Here is a 23,289-nt window from a genome sequence, read left to right on the forward strand (position 1 = left end):
ATGACAGGAGCCCATGATCTTTTCCAAGTGGAGCAAAGATGAATTCCTCGTAGCTCTTCCACATTCCTAAATACAGTTCTCTCCGTATTTTGTCTTGCAAAGAAGTATCCGATTCTCTGCAATTTTCCATAATCAACTTTCTCCAGCAAACCTATCTGGATAAAAGGGATTGGGGGGGGGGGGAGAAACCTGTTTGGATAAAAGTATAGGGGACGGGGGGGGGGAGAAACAGTTAATAGTTATGTGCTGATGGATGTTCATTGTGTTCATGCCCACAATTCACCTACTCCGTGTAACAGCCAGATATGTCTTATAAGTCAAATAATGAGATTTATTTTTGTAGTTGTTGCTATACATAAAAACAGAAGAAACTTGTTGAGAAATTGTTGTCATTAAATGGGGGGGGGAGGGAGTGTTTCTACCACCTTTTAATGTTGAAATGTAGTACCTGTCTGGGTAAATGGCAATTTGCATATACATCAAAAGGAAATTGTTTATTATTAGCAGAGAATCATCAGGTGATATACACCCATTGCATGTAAAAGAAGAGAGTATACATATATATACATACAGATCTATTCTGCAATTTAATCCAAGCACATCTCTTTACATGATTGCAGATTGTCCAGAAGGGATTTTATCAATCATCAGACAAACTAGAATAGCAAGTTTGTCATGACTGACTTTTCTGTAAAATATTGGGAAATTCTGAAAGAGTCCTATGCCAACTTTCTCCAACCAGGCACCCTACAAGGTATCATTACCACAATCCACAGTAAGAATGAAGATAATGGAAGCTTTAGAAAAAAAATACATTTGAACAACACAAGGTAGGAAAAGAATGTCTTAACACATGCTGCTTGGTTTGGTGGGTTGGCAGATAAATCCAACAGACCAATTTGGCTTGTCCAAATAGAAACCAAACCTTGGGCTGGGCCCCAAACTTTCTGCAACATGCAATACTTCAAGGTATCTTTAGGCAGTATGAAAGCCACTGTTCTGCCCCTCCAGCATGAAAGGAATTGCTCTTCCCCTGCCACAGTGACACCACCGCACCAGCAGACTTTTGCCATTTAAGCTGGCTGCTTTAGATCCAGTAGAAGGGCATCCCCTTTTGTCTCTGGTTTGATCAGGTTCTTCTCAGGAGGAATCACTATTTTCTCATCTGCCTGAGAAAGGTTTTTTGATCCGTTCCCTTTGTCCTTCTTCACTTTGGTTATCACTTCAGAGTAGGAAATTTCTTCGATGGCTGGTTCAGCTTCCCTACTTTCTGTTGCTGTTTGAGTGCCAGATTCTTGGGTTCCTTGTTGGCCTTCAGCCCCCGGTTGCTCTTTAGTTTTCCTATACTTTTTCAAATTCTCCTTAATTGGTGCTGCATTGGCAATATTTTTCTTGAACCGTATCCCAGTCTGTCTCAACCTCTCTCCCGATTGCCTTATTCGTTCCCTTCTCTCGGGGGTTACTATTCGAGTACGAAGCCTGTCCACCCTCTTGCCAAAATTTTGCCTTGTTTTCTGAAGGTTTTCTCTTGAAAATGCTTTTTTGATTATGCTGATGCGCCTCATCCCCAATTTCTTTAAACGGGCTGTTCGGCTTTCTTCTATGTAATACTCCTCGTCAGACGAGAGATCATCGGGTGGGCAGAAGGCATCTTCTCTGCTTTCCTCTTGTGTTCTGTCTTGGACAACGGTCAGAGAAGATGGACACTGAATGTCTTCCTACAAGTAAGAGCACAATGTTATGTCTCTACCACACTTCTCAAGAATGGCTCAAAACGAATTTAGAAAGTTCAAGATACTTGCTCCCTCAACCATTCTATTTTATGCTATAGATTTTTCAGAACATCCACAAAGACTCAGTAGCGATTATTGTTGTCCTGTCCCTGTGTAGCCTATTTTATTTTTCCAAACAACTTTCTAATTGTTCATATGTTAGGGGTTAGTCCAGACCAGGGGTAGGCAACATTGGCTCTTTTATGATTCGTGGACTTCAAAGAGCCAAGGTTGCCTACCCCTGGTCCAAACCATTAATAAGAAATTAACCACAAAATCATATTTTTCTTATACTTTATTGCTCCTTCCTCTTTAACAGTATTAATTGCTGTTAATAACCCAGATAATTACTGTTAATAACCCAGTTAATAATAACCCAGATTTGAACTGCGGTCAAGAAGAAATCCTGATGAGTCTTTGTAGCATAATGAGCCTTTGTATAGTAATAAATGTCAGTCACACATACACACACAAAAACACACAAACTCTATGGGGAGTAAACCTTCGACAGCCCATTCATGATTAATTAAAAATAGTTAAGTGACCAGTTGCTCTTTTGTCTATTCCAACCTTTGTTGTTTTCAGTACAGCTACCCTGCAAAAACTGTAGAGTTGGGCTATAGAAACAAATTCAACAATAAAAGTTATATGGAGATTAAAGATGGGCAAGTAATCGCAATCAAAACCAAAGAGACAGCTAATGGGGATTGCGTCCATGGAGAAAAATAGAGCAGCAAGGCTTGGAATCTTACAGGTGGCATTCTAGCAGTGGCCAAATCACCAAAAGGCTCCAGATTGACTTATAAAATAGCAATATGTCCTGAAAATATGCTGTTTGATCTCTCTATCTAAAAGAGAATCATCTTTCCAAATAGGAGATTGTTATGCAATTCGAGATCTCAAAGGGACATGCAAATGTGGCAGTAGAAAAACTTGGAGGAATTTGCTTTAAAGTATTTATAAAATGAATATACTTCAACATATGCACAAGGAACAATGGACAGAAGGAGCAATTAGAATACCGTGCAGCATAAACAAGGTACTGCAGTATAAAAATTAACATATCTTAGTAACAACCTTCTAAATAATACTAACTAAATATCATACTAACAACAATCAGCCTCTTATGGCCTTCCAAAACAGCCTGGTCTGTACCTGGAATCGTATAGATCAGTGGTGGCGAACCTATGGCACTTGTGCCAGAGGCAGCACTCGGAGCCCTCTCTGTGGGCACACACGCTGTCGCCCCAGCCCTGCCTCCCCCCGCAGCTCCCTCCTCACCAGCAGCCCTCCCAAAGAAGAGTCACCCCCGGGTGCGGCCCGTGCAGAGCTGCACAGCCAAGCATATGGCAGCTGGGCAGCGGATGATGCTGTGGGGTGCGGGTGGAGGGCGTGGCCACCATGGTGCTGCAGGGCCACCTGGGTGATCTGCGGTGTGCCGTGGATGGCCCTGAGGGTGGGCGGGGTGGGAGCGGCAGGTGGAGCAAGGGCGGGGCGGTTTTTGGTTCGCCATCACTGGTATAGATCTTTTAGTCCAATCCCCTACTCAGATTGTCGTATCATCCTGGGGAAATGGCTGTCCTTTTTTTTTTTTAAGTCTTCCACTGATGAAGCATCTATAACTCCATCAGGAAGGAGGCTGTTCCGTTCCTTAATGGTTCTCACAGTCATGCAATTCTTCCTTATTTCAAGTTTGGATCTCTATAAACCTTCCACTCACTGGTTTTTGTCTTACCCTCAGGTGCTATAGGGGGTCAATTCAGTCTCTTCCCACTGACATCCCTTCATGTAGTGGAAGGCTGCTATCATGTCTCCCTTAGCCTTCTCTTCTTTAGGCTGAACATACTAAATTCCTAATTATTCAAAATGTCAAGCCTCTTACCATTCTTGTGGCTGTCCCTTGCACTCTTTCCAGTTCCTCAGCATTTTTCTTGTATTATGGAGACCAGAACTGGACAGTTTTCCAGCTGTGGTTTGACCAGTCTAACATAAAATGTAGTATCACTTGCTAAGATCCTGACACTATACTTTGATTGATGCCACTCAAGATTGCATTGCCTCTCTTGGCATCTGTGGCGCACTGTTGACTTATTCTTAATCTGTTATCTCCTGGGACACCCACATCTCTCTCATCTACTAACCCAGATACTGCCTAACTTATACCTGTGCAACTGGTTTTTCCTGCCTAAATTCAGAGTCTTACATTTATCAACATTCTCATGCATCTGGCTCTGAGATTTGCAGACTTCCTTGTGTTGGAGAGAAGAAATAAGATGTTCCAAAGGAGAGGAGCTCCCACAGAGAATGCTTGCTTCTGTGACTACTCCCACCACACCTATTACGGGGAGGGTGGCTTGGCATTTGTTCAGATTGGGCAAGCAGATTGTATTTGAGAAAGGCAGTAGCCTGAATTACAGTACTCTAGTTGATAAGGTGGTTCCTAATGCATCAACTAAAGCTGGCCAGGGCCCCTGAGACCATGGTTTCCAATTGCTCTTCTAGCAGGACTTTGAATTCATGAGTAGCACAAGTTATCATCCGGTACTCTGCTTGGGACCACAAGTCAACTGAGAGACAAAGCTGCTACTATTTCAGAATCACCAGGCCTCTCAAAAGTGGACAGTAAGTTTTGTTGCCAAGATTACAGGGAGTAAAATAAGATTTAAATCCAGAACCTCCAGATAACATTTTGAAGTGGTTCAAGCAGATATCTCCCAAAGTCACTGAACTAAAAGAAGGAGAAGTAAGTCCTTGACTTGTGGCCATTCATTTAATGGCCATTCAAAGTTACAACAGTACTAAAAAAAGTGGCTTATAACCAGTCCTCACACATAAGACTGTTGCAGCATCCCCACGGTCTTGTGAGCAAAATGGGTGCTTGGCAACCCATTTACAACGGCTGCAGCAGCCCCGGAGTCAAGGAATTGACATTTTCAACCTTTCCAAAGGGTTTCCAACAAGCAAAGTCAATGGGGGAACCTGGATTCGCTTAGTCATCATGTGATTCATTTAACAACTGTGGCAAAAAAGATTGTAAAATCAGCATAACTTGCTTAATGACAGTATTGCTTAGTGATGGAGGTTCTGTCCCATTTGTGACCGTAAGTGGAGAGTTACCTGTACAACACAATTGGATTTGCAAGTTTTGTTATTATATTTAGTTTTAATAAAGGTAGTTTTTAGCCTTCTGTGGAGTTGACTTTTTTGGACTGGACTATCTAGTGGGACTAACAGAACCAATAGCCACCTCATCTTGCTCAGGGTCCATCTGATCCGCTTTCTCTCCATCCAGACCCTGCCATCCTCCTGGCAGCAGTTTAGAACTTCCATTGCATTCTCCATTCAACCTGCAGTGGAGTTTCCCCATTGAGTAATATCACCTCACTAATACCTCACCTCCAACTGGCAGTTTACCTCTTTCAGGGGCATCACAAAGATTTTAACAGGACAGGGGAAAGTACTATAGCATCTTCTACTGGAGTGCTCTAAGACTCAGCTTCTCCCCACCCAACCACTCATTCAAGGAATAGAATCATCATAGTATGGGATCTCAGACAGCCCAAAAAGATGCTGTGGAAAACAGAGTCAAAAGCTATTGAGAAATCTAATAGAGTAGAAGATTGTCATACTCCTCCTACTCAAGCCCTGCCACATGTCATCCATGAGGGCAGCCAATATGATCATAACATAGTCTAAAACCTGTCACAGGTCCCAATAATCTTCCCCAAAAGAGGTTGAAGATAGATCCTATACGATTTAAATTAAGCCTCTTTAGAGCCTGCTGGAAAAGAGACATTGGCTACAGCTTGGATGCCAGGATGTTCTGGGGATTAATCACTATCTTCCAGCATCTGAAAAAGTCAGAGAATGAAACTGGGTCCTTGTGTTCGTACATCACACACCCTAGTATTTCCTAGAAGATATTTTGCTCTTTAATGGAACATACAGCATAAAAAGGGAAGTTCAGGAAAGGTCAGCAAATAATTCCAGTTCTGAAAGATTTAGAGAGATTGTTTAACATTTCACCCAAAACTTTGAGGAAAAAATGTAATTTGCTTAGTTCAGCAGGCTCAGTTCTTCCAGACAAAAGATAACTATGTTGATCCTTGAACTATTACGTGATAAACAAGTAAGCCAGAATTCATTTGTTTCTGATACAAGCATGATGTACATGATAGAATGGAGTAATGTGATAGTGTTTTGTTTTTTTTTCAAAATTAAAAGAAAAAAGAATATAGACCCAATCTATGCAACACCCTGAAAAATGAGGTGGAGTTTAATTTTTCTATTACTGATTTTATGTTTGAGACTGGCTTTCTTGAAACCAACCAATGTTAAGATTAACCAGATTTGAAATTTAAATAAGAAACACCATGTTTATCTAACCCAGTTTTGAAAATGTAACCTTCCCTCCCAACTTCTGGGAAAGAACAAACATGATTTGCTGTAGTTTCTTGTTGCCACTAAAGAGGGCTTTGCTGCAAATCAATCCATCCTCCACAAAATCCCACAAAATGGCTGCCTTCAGCTGAGCAAAACATATGAACTTATTTCGTATGGATGCAGTCACTTTATTTATTCCTTTCCTTACTGAAAAAAAATATGCTTGGAAGCCACAGTCAATTTCCAATTATCTCTGAGTAGAAAATAATGGCAATGTCTCCCAAATAATGCAGAATATAAAACTATTGCTTAATACCGGCTTTTAAATCCTGATTCATTTGGAGGGTGTTAACCATAGTTCAACTAATAGCCAACTGCTGTTTCCTCCAGTGATAATAAGCAACTTCTTTCAAGCCTGTCAAAATCACAACAAAGCAAATTTTAGTCTGAAGAGTTTGAACTTTTGCACATTATACAAAAATCTAAATAATATTTAAATCAATGTAACATTCAATATTCTTCTCAGTGAAGCATGTTGACCAATTGTCCAACTAAACTTCTTGGAGGAAAGAGAGAATAATCAATTAACTGGCAACTAATGACGATGTTTGCTGGTTTCCACCAAACTCCATATTCAATTATGATCAATCACTTTTGGCGAAGGCGCTTTCATTGTATTGCTACAGCAATATTAATCAATCTTTCCACCATTCTGCTGTGTTTTGGTGCAACTTTGCTCCTTGTTGAGTTGGGGCATCATGGAAAATGCAAACATGCTGCTAATCCTAGCTAAGCCCATGGACCATTCAGCCACTTGGCTATTTATACTCTATCTAGCGATGATTAATTCTGCTTCCTGAATATTGGATCACTCTGTGAAGAACAAGACATAACTAGAGATGACATTTCTAAATTTCATAATCAAGACATGCTAGCATAATTCAGAGAATGAATATACATATACATAATTTATTGAGTTCCAGGATTACAGCATCAAAACTTATATGTGCGAGAGGCACATAAATGCACGTAAGATTAGAATTTGCTGCTTTTTAAAAATGTACCATACCATCCACAATAAAAATAAAAGCAAACAGTAATGTAGGAGGATTTTTTTTCCACACCCAAACATGACAGCTGAAGTGTGATGTCTTTTATAAACTGACTTATCTGGAAATAATAATTCTCATGGTTTCAGTGCAACCACAGGAACAATCCAGCCAAAACTAAGGACTACTAAATTCATTTTTTAATTTTTTAAGGAAGAGTTTACATGAGCATCTATAATTCTCATTTTGAAAGCAACATGAGTTCAACAGGGCTCAGCATCATAGCAAATGAGTTGTAGCTGAAAAAATATTTAGGTTGGATTCTTCCCACTATTTGTTTCCAGTGCAGCACATCATATTTTCAATGAATGTCAACTTCCTCAACATATAAAAAATTACACAAACGAAGGCATTTCATGTGTCATCAAGCATTTTGATGAACTAAACAGCAATATTTTTTGTGCAATTGTTATTCTTTGAAAGGAATATAATATTCCAATGGCTAAAAGTGAAGACAATGTAATACTTGACCTTAACAAGAAGAAAGGAGTCTGACTCTCCAACAAGATTTGGGATTCTTAAACACGCTACTGCATTTGCAATTTCAATGCCCCTGCAGCTAAGCACAACATTAATTATTTGGACACTGCATACAAAATCAGTGTTATGTACAATAAAACACTTTGATTAGGACAGAACCATTTTAAATAACAAATTAACACAAGAACTGTTCACTTCTTTTCCAAATAGACATTGTGAATTTTGCAAGTCAATTAACTTTATTTTCCCACCTTATATTGATATGTCCATTTAAGTTCCAGGATTTGGGTTTTTTTTGTTTTTTTTAAGACAAAAAATATTTCTTTGGGAAAAAGGGAATTTGGAAGCAAACTTTTGCCTGGAAAAACAGCAGAGAGATAGCATATGTTATGCTAAAGGCAATTAGTTAGCAAAGAAAACATAACTGAGCTCTTAAAGGGGAAAATACTGTGTAATTAATGGAAGCACTACACTGTGCAAAGAATTGCTGAGGCTGAATTCTCTACTTAACCCTCTGAAAAAATAACAGGGACGACAGTCACGCCTGGAATACTAGTCATGCTACCCAACTGCCTGCCTCAGATTGCCTTTCACAGATGCAACGCGCAGTCTTGCTGATCTACACTTAATCTTATGTTGGCTGGCTGAGAGACTTCCCGAACTAATAATAGACTGCCTGCCTTGCCACCAGTGGATATAAGCTCCAGCACATTCAGAAGCAAAAATCAATGCTGAAAACCCACAAAGCATAACACATTTTGAGATGGAGAGGGCTTTTAAGAAAGAACCATTCTTTGGATTGTTAAGCAAACCAGAAAGTGTGAAGTTGCAATAGCAGTAACAGCAGGTTTTTTTTTTTTCTTAAAAAAAAAAAAGAGTTACCTGGTAAATGACAACACGAAACTTGTTTTTCCTCAGTATTTCTTCCTGTTTGGTCTCCACCTTCTGCACGTTAACATTCTGCTTCTCTACTCGGACTCTCACTTCTTTGACCCGAGCACTAACTTTGCGTGTTTTCTCCAACAGCTTGTTAACTGTGTATCCTGTGTTGCCATGTGCCTGAGCCAGCTTTAGAATGTCGATCTGAATTGTCTTGATGGCGTCTTCCATTTCTCTGTGGCGCTGCTCAATCCGCTTTTGACTGGCCTGCACGCTATCTACTATAGTGGCTACCTTGTCCAGGACTCTGACAATGGTAAACGCAGCATCTTGTTCTTCTTCGTCATCCGTGATGCTCGACTGGCGATTTGGGTGGATTTTATCCATTTCCAGGGCTGCACGATGATCCATACTGCCCGTCTATGGATCAGTCTACGGGAGTTGAAATATAACAGCCGCTCAAACCTCAGTGGGACAATCCTGGCACTGATGCAAGAAGGTTGTTCGACAGCTGTCTTTAAAGGAATGTTCAAAAGCAGGGTCTGAAACTCCACCCCAAGGCACTTCTCAAATATTTATACCCACAAAATAGCCACGCCTAATTGTTCAAGTGCCTCCTGCAATATGAACCCTCTAAAATTAGGAAGCAGCACTCTGGGAAAAGAACATGCACTGAAAGAAGCACATTACTATAACCAATAAACTTATCTGAGTTAGTCTAGGAACAGTTAAATAATATAGCAATCAAAGAACTAACCCACAATCTGTTAAAATCCATGTTACTTCTATTTTAATTTAAGTTATTATGTTTTTTCTTGTGTTCAGTGGTAGGGAGAGGATCAATGCTTTTTAACAGACCTTTGGCAATTGAAATGACATTTCCCATTTTCTTTCAAAGCACATAGGTTGTTCCTTACAATAATAAATAAACGCATTTGGGACAGGCTAAATAAGAAAAGAAAACATTGCATTGGCATACCTTTCCAGTTGAAATATTCAAAGCCTTTTTATTGAACAAGTTATTTATTCCTACATGCAGAATTGGAAAGCCTAAAACTACATGTTAAACAGTTGGAACACACCCTAGTTACATTTTAGCTCTGAATCTTCCAAACAATTACTAACATCCTATTAATATAATAAATACAACCAGCAGACTTTATTTGGAGACACATTCTCAGCTCTTGAAATTATTCTTTACAAGAGCACATTTTTTTATATTATTTTTGTTTTTTTGCATTTTAATCACAAAGACTGTACAATTGTGTTTGCTGATGTGAAAACAGGTATCTTCTTTAGAAAACTGTAGTAAATATGAAAATTGTTTAAACAGTGGCTAACACAGTTACATCCCTATCAGGTATGTGGATTATTACCATAATTCGTAACAAAAAAGCAATATATTTGTCTGTCCAGGACAAATGTGCTCTGCTCAGCTGAGCAGTTTTTCGAATAATGAACTGTATATTATAATTATTATTTTACAATTTAAAAATAAAGTGTCAACTATTTATGCAGAACATGGCGCTGAAACCTGGGCCATATATCTTGGATTGGATCCAGACTAAAGAAGCAGTCCTTTACATACTTACCCGGGAATAATTTCCATTAAGCTGAATGGAACTTATTTCTGAGGAGAGATGTATAGGATTGCATTCTAAGTTAATTGCACAATTTGTTTTCATTGAAAACAATGGGAATTTAGATTAACTTGTCCACTGATTCTTTTGAGCACTAGGTAGAGCTAACTTAGTCTGGATTCAGCCCATTCTAAATGTAACAACTACACACAAAAACACATCTCCACATTTCATGCGATTGGCAGTGTCTAAAAAAACCCATTACTAAGTTTTAAAAACATTTAAATATCTATGGTATTTAAACACAGTGTCTTCTAATTCCTCATAAGAAAAGTATGTTGTAAACATCTTTACCCTTTTTGCTAGGAAACAGGATGGGCTCCATTTTCATTTGTTGAATAACCATTGGTGAAATGTCTCTCTTTTCAAAATTCTTACATTCCATGATTAAAGCACAAGTCTTATCAATATAATCATGGGATACAAATACAAGAAATAAACTAACTTCTTCCTCAAACCATGAAATGGGAAGTTACTAGAGCAGTCCATAGCTATTAGCTGCTTCCTGGAATAAAACAAATCAGCTACACTAAAAATAATAAAATAACAATAATAATTAAAATGTCCAAAAATAAGGCCTCTGAAATAAATATTTCCATTGTTTTAAAAAAAGTTAATAAAATTGTACATCACATGGTCAATGAAGGTATAAAAAATGATGCTAAACCATTCTGGATGACGTATCTGATGTAAAGTGGCCTAGATTTTGTTTCTGCCGCCGTCCTCTGTTGTTCTGGGGACATTTCCTGTTAACAGATGCAAGCAGGAGAGAAAAATGGATCAGTAAACAAAAGTATTTAAAAACATTTTTTTACAATTATAGGTAGTCGTGGCTTAGTTACAATTGGAACCAACAAGTGTTGCTAAGCGGTGCAGTCCCTAATGAAAATATCATGTGACTGTGACAGACATATGATGTCATTTCCAATTTGGTCATTAAGTAAGTCACGAGTTGTTAAACAAGATATCACATGAACATGACTTGCAATTTTAATACCGGCTTCTCCATTGACGTTGTTTGTCAGAATCCGGTTGCAAAGCACAAAAATATTGATCATCTGACAGTGGGACGCTGTTATGGCTTTAAGCCCCTGCCTGATGTAAAGTGCCCAAACGTTGATCACATGACTACGATGATCAATATTTGCAATGATCTTAAACAGAAGCACTGGTCATAAAGTTACTTGATCAGTGCAGTTGTAACTTTGAACCACTGCAAAACAGGGCAGTCATTCAGAGAAGTCTACATTTATTTATATGTTTGTTTGTTTATTTGCTTTCTCCGCTGTTCCAATCAATAAGTAGCTTCCATATTCTGTGCATTCATAAGAGTAAAAATACAATAACTATAATAAGAGATACTGCAGCAACAACAACAAAACCTTTGCAAGCAGTCCTCGTATTGGGAGCCTCAGAAGCAGTGCAGGGAAAAAGTTTTGCAGCAGCTTCCACCAGTAAAAATAATTCTTAAAAAAAAAATAAAAGAACAGATGCTCTCTCGTCCCGCTTTAATAAGGGGCATGTAAGCATCCTCCATATGCAGCCCCTGACCCTTCCCTTTTTATAGCCCCAGATATTCCAAGGGATTTTGCTCCCTCTCCAATTAGGAAAGCCCCAGGTGAGAATGCTGGAGTATCCAAATAGACAGAAAGGAAGGTACAGTGTCAATTCTAACTGAATGAATGAACATATACATGCTATAGCTAAGAATGCCACCCCATTTCCACCATTTATATCGCTATCATAGCCCTTATGGCGTGTGATACATGAAAACAATATTTTAAGACATTAATTATGGTGGGGGAAGATATTTAGTATTTCTTTTGGGTACATACAATTAATGTAAAACCTCTACAAAGAATACATTTGAATGGAGTAGTCAATGCAGCGATAATGTAAAACCCAATGCCAGCTCCTACTATTTGGAATTACTGTATTACAGGCTTCCCAAAGCAGAGATTCCTGAATCCTTTGATGCAAGAAACTGGTGAGGCTCCCCTTCCTTTTGCTTGGAATTATCTGGGGGAGTTGTAAATGGGCATGTGCAATGAGAAACAAGACATTCCAGGAAGAAAATTAAGATTCATCTAATCAAGAAGCCACTATGAATCATGCTTGGCATCGTTAACCATAATTAAGGCTCGCTAGCTTTTGCCTTCCGATATCCTCTTTCTCCTTCTCTCTTGATAACCTTGTTTGGCTAAAACAGCGTTCCAAACACTACTTGATGGTCAAGTGCCAGGATGAGAAACCAAGACCCAAAGGCTGCAAGCCTACATACATTTACTTAAGATTAAGCTCGTATAACTCAGTGGGATTTACTTCTGAATAAATACGCATAGAATTTAAGTTTATGGCCAAATAAATGCATATAGCAAATCTGAACCTTTAACTGTTTTCCTGGGCAGCCTTATTGCTGAAGAGCTTGTAAAACTGCTTCACTTCAGTGTACCAGCAAAATGAAAAATGAAAGATAATTTTATTTTACTTTATTGAACAACTTCAAAATTATTTTCTAAATTAATTTATTATTAGCCCACTCCGAGTTTGTTGCTAGAACACAGACTATTTACTATCAGCTATCAAAGAAGAGAAGTTAAGATAATTCTAAAATGATATGAAACCCATTCCAGTTGTAGGAGAGCCTTCATCCTCACTAGTTCTGGGTTAATTTCAGCAATTGGAGGCAGTCTGTATTGGGCAAACTATTGCTTACATTGGCCATGATATGTCATCCAGCCAACAAATGTTGACCTTTGAATTATATTTTGTTAAAGCTGTAGGATAAAGTTTTGGAGATACAAAGCAGAAAACTATTTTGAGCACAATTATTGTCCAGCAGGTTGACTGATGTATGAGATCGGTTTTTTGAAAAACAATGCAAGCCACATGAGGACTCAATAAACACAGCATTGTAGAATAAATAAGGTACATGTGGGTGGGTGTGCCTTCAAATCAGTTTGTGACTCCTAGTGACTTCCTGGACAAGTCCCTGTAGGTTTCTTGAAAAGGTTTTTTTTTTTACAAACATTGCCTGTTTCCTAGGGCTGAGAGAGGAGGACTGGCCCAAAGTCACCCAGCTGGGTTTGTGCTTAAGGCAGGACTAGAACTCATAGTTTCCTGGTTTCTAGACTGCTGCTTTAACCACTGCATCAAATGGGATCTCAAAGCTACATAAACCCAGTTTATAAATCCATTGAAACTATCACTGCTTTGTTTGACCGCAGATAGGCCTTCTCCTTCACTCCTGCACACTATGCAATTGAGCTGATAAATTTATTTATTATTGATTGATTGTTTCAGTTTCTAGGGCCACCCAACTCAGTCAAGTGAATAGGTATCTACAACTTCACATGTGAAAAAGTGTTCTTGATAACCCAGTATGCGTTAATATTTTCTTGCTCACAAAGAATATTATATGGAGATCCAAGCACATAGTAAATGATTGACACACATAGAGGAGAGATTCAAATTGTTGTTTCACCATGAGGGATTGGAATGAATCCTGTGAGTGTAAATAGGGCCACAGAGAATCTATCTTTGACATGGGCGTGGATGAGCAAGCAGCAATCCTGTAGAAGTATTTTAAGCCATAGCATGGATTAAAGGAACAAGAAGGGCTGGTATGTGTATCATATTCCAGAGCCTGATTTCCCTTCTATTTCTTTGCTGTACTTATTCCACCCCTAGAAATAACTGAGATGAATGAAACCAACATTCCTCCTTGTAAAACATTTTAACGGAGTTTGAGATCAATTATACAGAAAAGGGGACAGGCAAACAGGATGACAAACATATAGGAAATAATTTGATTCCAATACAGAATTGATGGATTCGGACCTCAGTGCCAACATATTATTGGGGATGCAAGTTAGTGCCCGAGTGAGAAATTCTCAATTTCCCCCCTCAGTTTTCATTCATTTTGATGAAAGAACAATTTTGTTTTCAAAATTATTTGAGATAAATTCTCATGAGTGGACTATGTCATTGTTGCACTTATTTAATTAGAAGCTGCCCAAGGATACATGCTTATTTTCTTTATATAACTGCACCTTTCATCATATAATTATATCTCCAGTAATTTGCTTCAATTAAATCCCAAGAAATCTTAGGGAGAGAATTCCTCGCTTTGGCTTTTTTCAATAGCAATGCAGCATCCTAGTTTTGACAAATTGCTGGAGAAATTCTCTTAGCCCTTTCCTCTGCCCATAAATTTAGTAAATAATTTTGAAACCTTTTGCACTGAGCTCTAATTCAAACATTTTTCCACATGTAGAAGTTTGATTATAGGACTGTGGCATCTTGTGACATTTACATCAAGAATACTTACCTAAATATTTTACCTTGATAATAATAGAACACATGTGTGCACTTACTATATATAGACTCAGAGTGTATATAAGTGTTTCACACATATACACCTACTTCCATGGAAAGAGAGTGAAAGAGAGAGCACATTTCAAATAGCAAAAGTACTTATTACCTTAATCCATTAAGAAACTAGGCGGAAAAGTACAAATCATGATCCTAACAAAATAAAAACCAAGAAAACAACAAAAGATACCCCTTGTGATATTATGCCTTTGAACTTACCGGGTTATACACATAACAATTGCGACTATAATGGCAATCTGGACAGCTCCAATTATTGCTGCAATAAGCACATGAGTGAACTTTTGTCTACTCGGGACAACATAAAGTATGCTAAAGTCTGTTTTTTCACAATGTTGTCCTGTGTATCCAGATTCACACCTAAAAAAGAAGAGTAAAAGGCCTAAAAATAGGAGTATTTTATATATAATAAGATATACTCTGTGTATTGTTTTACACACACACACACACACACACACTATTGTTAGAATAAAATAGTAAAATATAAACGAAAAAGCTCTACATTAGATAATAAAAATAGACAATAGAATTAAACAAAGAGAAACAACTATTAAGCATAAACAAAAACATTATGGAAAACTTTATAGCAATATCTTCTCCTCTTCCCTTCCATTTCTTTTCCCAATTGTTGACTGCAATGTATTAATACTTTACATTGAACACTGAAGATTATTGCTAATATTTTTTCAAATCCTTTTGTCTGTTTTTTTCATTCGTCTCATATCTTATTTCCTACAAACCATATTCCAAATGTCTAAATGTGCTGGGTTGTATAATGTGTAGTATATAAGGAAGCCATTCCTGCCTAAATTTCTGTTTCTGTTATGGATGTATAAATCCATCACTGTTCCTCTTTTCCAATGATTTGTTGAATTTGTTCTTGCAAACTGTCCGCATATATTCTAGCAAATTCTGATATATTTCAAGTATGCTTTCTGAGATTCTACCTAATAAATTTTTTATCAGTTCTAATTAAATAAATAAATAAATATAAGATTGGAGTATTTTTATAACTGACATTATTTTGTAGTTTGCACCATACAAATGAGAAAAATTCAAAGACGTGAGTCTTTATAGATTTATAGAAATGTACTGTATAGATTGCACAGAGATTTATAAAATTTAAAATGTCCAAAGAAGACAAAGTAAGAATGCATTCTAGACAGATAAAGTGCAAAAGATTAGAAGCAACTATTTTTAGGGTGTATCTATCACCACAGTATTTATATACTTATGGTAGACTAACTGGCAGACTTATTTATTTCCTCTCCTTTAATGTCTTTTTTATCCTAAAATTGTCCTCTAGGTGAGTGTGTATGGGGGTCCCCGTGTACATTTGCTCAGTTCTCGGTTTTCCATGGAATAAATTACTGTTAAATCAACATGACTGTAACTACTTCTCCGAGCCTGGGAAAAAAAGTTTACGCCTTAATCATTTAATCTGAGCATTTTCAACAGAGGCTAATCCAAATACAAAATCACAATTGCTTTTAAAACTTCTGCAGGCATAGTTACAACTTTAATTCAAGGTTAGTTAATAAAAAGAGCAATGACATTTAATCTAACAGGAATACGACAGTGACAAGGATTTTCCCCTTCCCTTTTTTAAAAAATAAAAAAATAAAAATCTGCAATCCATGCCTATTTATACTAGAGAAATGAGCCAAAGCCTTCAACTGATACCTTTATCCTCTCCGGCACATTTCAGCACCACCTTTTATCATCTCTGTATGCCATTTGAAAGTACCAACTGCAATGCTACTAAAGTTTCCGCAGGCAAAGAGAAATCTGGAAAGGCATACAGAAATGCTTATGTGCTCCTGGCTCCTAACTGCAGTGGGGAGAAATATGTGAACCAAAGTGGTGGCGGGGAACACTTATGCAAGTAACCCTGCTTGAACTGCAGAAAACTGAATCAAGATTATGAAATCACCATTCATAATCATTCCTTGTACCCCAACCTTTTGATATCTGCCCTCCTTCTCTAGCAGATCTAAAGAAGACAGATGGGAAAAAATTAATAGGCGTTTGCTAGTTTTAGGCAGGCTGGGCTAAAAAGATTAATAGGAAGTGCTGTTGCTGGAGGATGTTTTTGTCTACTTTGGTTTGTTTTTACTCTATTGAGAGTTCTAAGAGATTTGTCCATGTATCCTTGTCTATGTCTATATCATTTCACTGAAGGAGATCTTCTGTCACTTTCCCCGCCAGTAATTGACAGCTGCCATCAGTCAGCCCTTGGTAATTTCAAAAAACAAAAAACACTGAATTTTAGTGCATCAGGTTGTTGACCATCCTTGTGCCTTCGTTTGGGGAGGGGAGGGGAAGAGAAAGCTGTGGTGACTATAAAGTATGTCGATGGCCCAACAAACAGACAGAAAGTGGCATTCTTTAAAAAAATGAAACTTACCCCTTTTCCCTCTTACGTTCTTTCCTTAGCTTTGTTCAAACGATTTTATACAGAATCTACTTTGTTCACATAGCAACCATCCAGATAGGAGAGAGGAGAACCTCCTTTCAAAAAATCTATGGCTATTTGTTTCCAGGACCATACTTAAGAATATAGAAGAAACGTAGATTTTTCAGATGATGCGTTTATTAGTCTAACTGACTTACCGGCAGGAAGCTTTCTGTGTTGAATAAATGAATTCACATTTCCCATGGATGCAGTAGCTACTAAAACTATCCGAGCAAGGAATATGGTTTCCAATATAGATGTCTTCCCTTTGATCACTTGCATCTTTTGTATGAAACAAAAATATAAGGCAGAGTAGCGTAGTCTTTTACGAATATAGTTAAACAATTATAAAAGACAGCAATACTGTAAATCTAATATGGGGGGATTTCCTCAGCAACAATACTACATCTCTGGAATGAAGCTGTCACCTCACCTCTATTTTAGCGATATTTAAAACATAAGCTTTTAAAAACATATTTATTCTTTTATCACCAAAGATAAAATACAAAACAAAGAAAAATATTTTTTTAAAAAAATTTCAACTAAATGAATTAATTTGGGGAAAAACCTGACTTAAATATTCTTATTTTTTATTTAAATATTCCCAAAATATAGAAAGATAGGATAATTCTATGTGAGGCAGAAATATCACATGCAGTTAAGGCATTATGAAAGTACATTTGTATGAATTTTAGTCTCAAGGATGAATATTTACACTTTTTAGGTAGTAATATTAGCTCTAAAATCTAATAATGTTAAATCCAATGTTGAAAAGAACTGGTATCCATATTAAATAATAATAAATTATTTATTTAGATGTTAAAACTAGATCTAAATAAAAATGATGTTGAATTGCATTAATGTGGACTAAACTGGCTTGATCCATTTTGTATTTTTACCACAAAAAGTAATAATGTTCAAAGGATTATAGATCTAAATAGTTACAAAATTTCACTATTTGAAAATGATAGTTCTATTTAGCTATATAGAAAATAAATTTCATTGCCTTGTGGAGAAGTGTATCACTTCAGTCATGGGCAATTTCAGATAGAGAAAATTTATCACAATGTTCATTTTTATTCAGAATGAAACCTATGTGACAAGAGGACAATCTTTGTGTTTACAAAATTGGAGTGAGAGCAGTCATCCTTTAGTCATTGATTGCACCATTGTTAACTATATCCGGCCTTCAAACTTCATCTGACTTCAACATGTCTGAAATACTTGCTTTTGTTAACACCTTGCTTGATAAAGAGTTCTTCTAAGTTCCAAAGATATTGTACTCTTTTACCCTATTTTATTTACCCTATTTTAATTGACTTTATATAGATTCGGCTTGTTTTGATTTTTTCCCCATCATATGGACCAATCTTTCATAAAGATAGCACTATAAAAGCTTGAGGGAGTATGAGGAAGGGGGTCTTCATAATTCTGATAAATTAGCAGAGAGAAGAAATTAAGGATGCCCCATCCCATCCCTCTTGCTTTTAAAGAGGAAGACCAGCAGCAAAGACTCAAATATGGTGGCAACGGGTGAATCGTTTGGAACACCTAAAGAAACAGGTTGGGAAAAGATCTTCCTGGAGAAAATGTATTTATGTGGTCTAACAGTCAACACTGACTTTATGGCATATAATCAATCAATTAAAAAGGATCTGAAATAGAGCTTCAAGTTCAAAGACAGAGTGTCAGGTTCAACAAAATAAACCACAGGGGTTTGGGTCTGTTTCTGTGACTGAAGGGGCAGTCTGCTTTGAATCAACATACTGAACATATTGCTAAGATGTAAATCTTTAAGCTTAGACTGCAAATATTTTTTAAAAAAAACAAGATAGCATATAAGCAAAGATTTGCAAATTTCAGAAAAAACTAATTATTGTATTCTTTCCACTATAGGACAGTCTATGTTAATTAGGGAAAACAGAGGAAGAAGCCATGGTTTCTGTAAGCAGGGTCAAAAAAGTCGATGGTAATCATAACAACATGGTTGTCCCTTATTAGATGAATTGTGGCCATGTAGTCATATTAACTATTTTTTTTGTCACAACATACACATCTTGTAGACAGCTGCTGCTGTCTACAAACCAGTCTTTTATTTCCAAGATATCCTGATTTCACAAATAAGGAAACATACTATATAATTAAAAACACATTCACCTATGCTCTTGATTTCTTTATATCAAACTTCTCCAATCTGCTACCCTCCAAATATGCTACACCAGGTATGTCAAACTCGCGACGTCACGTGACGTCGTGTGACATATCGTGATTTTTTTCCCCATTGCTGGCAATGGGGTGGGCGCAGTTTTGGCGTGACGCATCCCGCCCGTGGGCTGGCAGTTTGACATGCCTGTGCTACACTAATAGTAGCATATTATGAAACCTGCACCCAAGCCATCCAGAAAGCAGCAGACTGCGCAGAATCTCCTTTACTTGATCCCCAGCTCTTCAATGTGCAAACACACTGTAAAGTATGTTGGTACAAACAGTAATTTATGCAAAATTGTCAGTCTCCATGCAGTCTCTTTATACCTCGCCTATTGCTGTCATTATTCGCATGAATACTCATTTTTTTAAAAAGATATTTAAAAAGTCTTCATCAGCTAAATAGCAGGCCAGTGCAAAGAAGATTTAAAGACAATTATTTAATCTTAAACATATTAATATATGCACAACATTATGAAATGTAAACATAAATAAGCATTTAAAAAAAGCAATTTAGTGGAGCAAACTAACCAGTTGAATTGTCAGGCAAACCAGAAAGGGACACAAAACAAAATGCCAAAAATGATAAAATTCTATTCTGCATACATTAAGGAGAGCTTCCTTAGCAGATTTTAAAACCTAGCACAGATAAGCTATTTGTCCGATTAATATTCCAATTCTGATAAACTTATAAAAACTAAGCATATACCAAAAGATTAAACATAGGCTAATATTCATGGTGCATGTTCAAAGAGCTAATAACGATCTGATTAATGAAAAAATAAGCTGCTATTATGAATCCTCTTAAAAATCCACTCTATGCCCCAAGAAATATTTTACAACTTCCATATTTTTCTCTTTTCCTCTACCACAATTTTTCCAATAAACAACAAAAGGGTGAGAAGAGAAAGTGACAGGAGAAGGAAATTGCTTTTCTGTAGAAATAGCTTCTTTTGCCCATTTTCTCCAGCTTTAAAAGTCACATTTAAAACTCAAGTGCAGAATACAGGAAATCTATTCTGTTCGGAGTCAGTCATTGCTCAGAACAATGTATGAACACTTCCTTTCCAGTCCTTAACAGCAGGATTATGTTTAGCATTAATATAAGAAATACACGCAAGGCTTAGCCACTTCATAGGGGGAAAAAGCAAAAGAAACATAAGATCAGTTTATTTCAACCTATTGATATGTTAAATTTTCTTGAATAAATAAAATGGCTTTGCTATTCAAAGTGCATAACTGTGAAGAACTTTCAAGGCTAACAGAGGTGCTTGTAAAATTGTGTTTGAGCAAAAACGGATTACTTTGAAATGAATTGGAGGACAGCAACTTATTTTAACACTTTTTGCCATAATTTCTATTGTACTATTTATTCAAGTATTAAAACCCATCATGCTAAATATTTTCAAGGAATATATGTATATTTAAAGGAATATGTAAAGGAATTTAAAGGAGCAAGGAATATATGTTTATTTAAAGAAGAATGCCAGACATATTTTTGATAAAAATTAGCTATTGTAATATGATTTATATCCTGCATATGTATTCTTTCCTCCTTCATTTTTTCTCAACAACTACCCAGTAAAGTAGGATGACCTGGGTAGGAAAGACTGGCATAAAGGCACCCAGTATGCAATCATATTAATAGAGTAAATAATCTATTAATAAATTAATAGATAATAGATAAATGAATACGTATTGTAGTATAATTTAGCAAGGGGTCAACAAACTATGACCTATAGGCCAAATCTGCTTTCTGTTTTTGTACAGCCTACAAGCTAAGAAGGCACAAGTGAGTGGGCAACAGATTGCCAGGTCTGAGCCTCAATTGAGCTCCCAAGTTAAGGGGTGGGGCCAAGGGAAAGGTTAACCTAGGCAACAGTAGTGACCAATCAGCAGCATCCTTGCTAAAAGGCTGGAGACAATCAATAGCTGACACATTTCTTATCCAGCAGTCCTGCTAGCCCCACCCATATAGGCAGTGGAAGGGTGGGATCTGGTCCTTTATAAAAAAAAGTTTGCCAACCCTAATTAAGTATAAAGTATTTCACTGTAGCATTACATTGCACTGTAATGTAGCACTACATATTATACTATGCTTTCATGATTTATATAATATATAATTAGTAATCTTTTAATTCACATAAATATAAAATTTAATTTTATATTAACTATGCTTAATGGTACGTAAAATGGTAGATAAAAAACACTGCCCTTCTACCTATCCTGGTCTTCCCAAAAGTTGCGTCACACATAGTTTTTAAACTGGCTTTTGGCTGCCTGTAGTCTTGCTGGCTGGCAATTGTGAGAGTTAAGAAATCCCAGAACAACTGAAGGGCATCAGGGATAGAGAGGAGGAGGAGGAGGAGGAGGAGGAGGAGGAGGAGGAGGAGAAGACAATCAGACTTGCACGATTCAGTTACTATACCATAGCTAGCATTTCTACATAAAAGCTAATATAAGCACTTATGCCCTACCTTTCACATCCGGCCGATACTGCATTACATCATCCTTCTTCCCCAATATGTTAGAATCATCAGAGTCTATTGGGAGGAAGAGAAAAAAGTACCAGCAATTAATGTACAATTATCAAAGGATACAGTTAAATAAAAGACGACATACATGATATTCCTCTCACATGGCTAAAACAATTATAATGTCCAGGATTGCTTTTACTGTTCCAATCTATTAAGGTTTAATTTCAGCAGCAGTTAGAAAAACCAAAAAAATACCCATCACAAATATGATACTTTCCCACCACAGTGTAGCAGTGAAACACATAGCAACAATTAGGTGTGATATGCCATCTTAATATGTAATCATGAGAGCCAGTTTAGTATAGTGCTTAAGGAATGAGGCTAGAAACCAGGAGGTTGTGAGTTCTAGTTCCACCCTAGGCATGAATCCAGCTGGGTGACTATGGACCACTCACTCTCTCTCAGTCCTAGGAAAGCTTGCCAACAAAACTGCACAGGCTTTTTAGGAATCAACATTGAATTGAAGGCATCCCCCCCTCTAAAAAAGTATTTTATCTTAGAATCACCAATTTCAAGCTAATGTTAATACCCAGCAAATGAATGTTGCTTGGAGGATATGTGAACTCCGTCTCTTTTATTATTTATGGTCTTTTAAGTGCTCTGACATCCTGATATTGTTTGTTCAAACTTGTCAGATGCAACTGTAAGACCTGTTCAAGTGTAATCAGACCTACAGTATATCTGCCCCACAGTTCTTTATCGGCTCAGAAGGGCACCCCAAATCAACTAAGATTCAACCTCAAATGTTTTTAAAAGTGTATGACAATGTCTGATGAAGTTGGCTGGATAAAACTATAAGTCAACAAAGACAGATAATTCAAAACCCTCTGAGTTATTTGACTTGTCCCACGTCTAGCAGGATTTTAATTAATCATGCAGGGTAAGAAACACAGCTAACTATGTCATTTCTGTAATCTGTAAAAGACAAAAACCTAAATATTTTTATTTATGTTTATAATAAACATTTACCATATTAACACTGTAGCATATACCATTTATAGTATGCCATTATATTAAATGATAATAATATTACTATTAGTAGCAGCCCGGACATAGCAACTGGGAGCAACCTGTTTTCCTGTTTTGCTTTGGAAATGCATACCTCCATGGATGTTTCATAAAAACATTTCCATCATTGAAGATGTACAAAGGCAGAAGCAAATTCTCATATACAGTGCAACATAATAAGTTATTAACACATCTGAAGCCCTGAGATGCTTCTCACTCAGTGAAGATGTGGAACAACTCTATCTTCAAGAAGGGGAATCAAAGTATTGCAGTCTCCTTCATGTTGCCTTCATACTTTGAGCTCCCCACAATGAAAGGAAGTCTCTGGAGTTTCTTTTTTGGAGTTCAGAAACAAGTTCTGCAAACTGAAAGTTAAAAGTGTTTGCGTATCTTCCAGGGCAGCAATAATATGGAGAGAATTTTGTGAAA

At 37.0% G+C, this 23,289-nt stretch overlaps 2 protein-coding genes across 2 annotated transcripts in view; both read right to left on the reverse strand.

Annotated features, from left to right (window-relative positions):
- Positions 1-807: 807 nt before the first annotated feature.
- On the reverse strand, positions 808-9,119 carry CAVIN4 (caveolae associated protein 4). Its single transcript, XM_015821690.1, has 2 exons — positions 8,627-9,119; positions 808-1,718 (listed from the first exon to the last, which is right to left on the reverse strand). The coding sequence occupies exons 1-2, from the start codon at positions 9,032-9,034 to the stop codon at positions 1,074-1,076; spliced, it is 1,053 nt and encodes a 350-aa protein (XP_015677176.1). The 5' UTR covers positions 9,035-9,119; the 3' UTR covers positions 808-1,073.
- A 484-nt stretch (positions 9,120-9,603) lies between these two features.
- Positions 9,604-23,289, reverse strand: part of TMEFF1 (transmembrane protein with EGF like and two follistatin like domains 1) — a 61,287-nt gene continuing 47,601 nt past the window's right edge. The window contains exons 7-10 of the mRNA XM_015821686.1: positions 21,793-21,858; positions 17,269-17,392; positions 14,857-15,015; positions 9,604-11,009 (exon numbers count right to left, since the gene is read on the reverse strand). Coding sequence (XP_015677172.1) covers positions 10,925-11,009; positions 14,857-15,015; positions 17,269-17,392; positions 21,793-21,858 — 434 coding nt within the window. The 3' untranslated portion in view covers positions 9,604-10,924. The remainder of the gene's footprint in view (positions 11,010-14,856; positions 15,016-17,268; positions 17,393-21,792; positions 21,859-23,289) is intronic.

The sequence above is a fragment of the Protobothrops mucrosquamatus genome, unplaced genomic scaffold, assembly GCF_001527695.2.
Source record: "Protobothrops mucrosquamatus isolate PMUCROS unplaced genomic scaffold, P.Mucros_1.0 scaffold1380, whole genome shotgun sequence".
Taxonomy (NCBI): Eukaryota; Metazoa; Chordata; class Lepidosauria; order Squamata; family Viperidae; genus Protobothrops; species Protobothrops mucrosquamatus.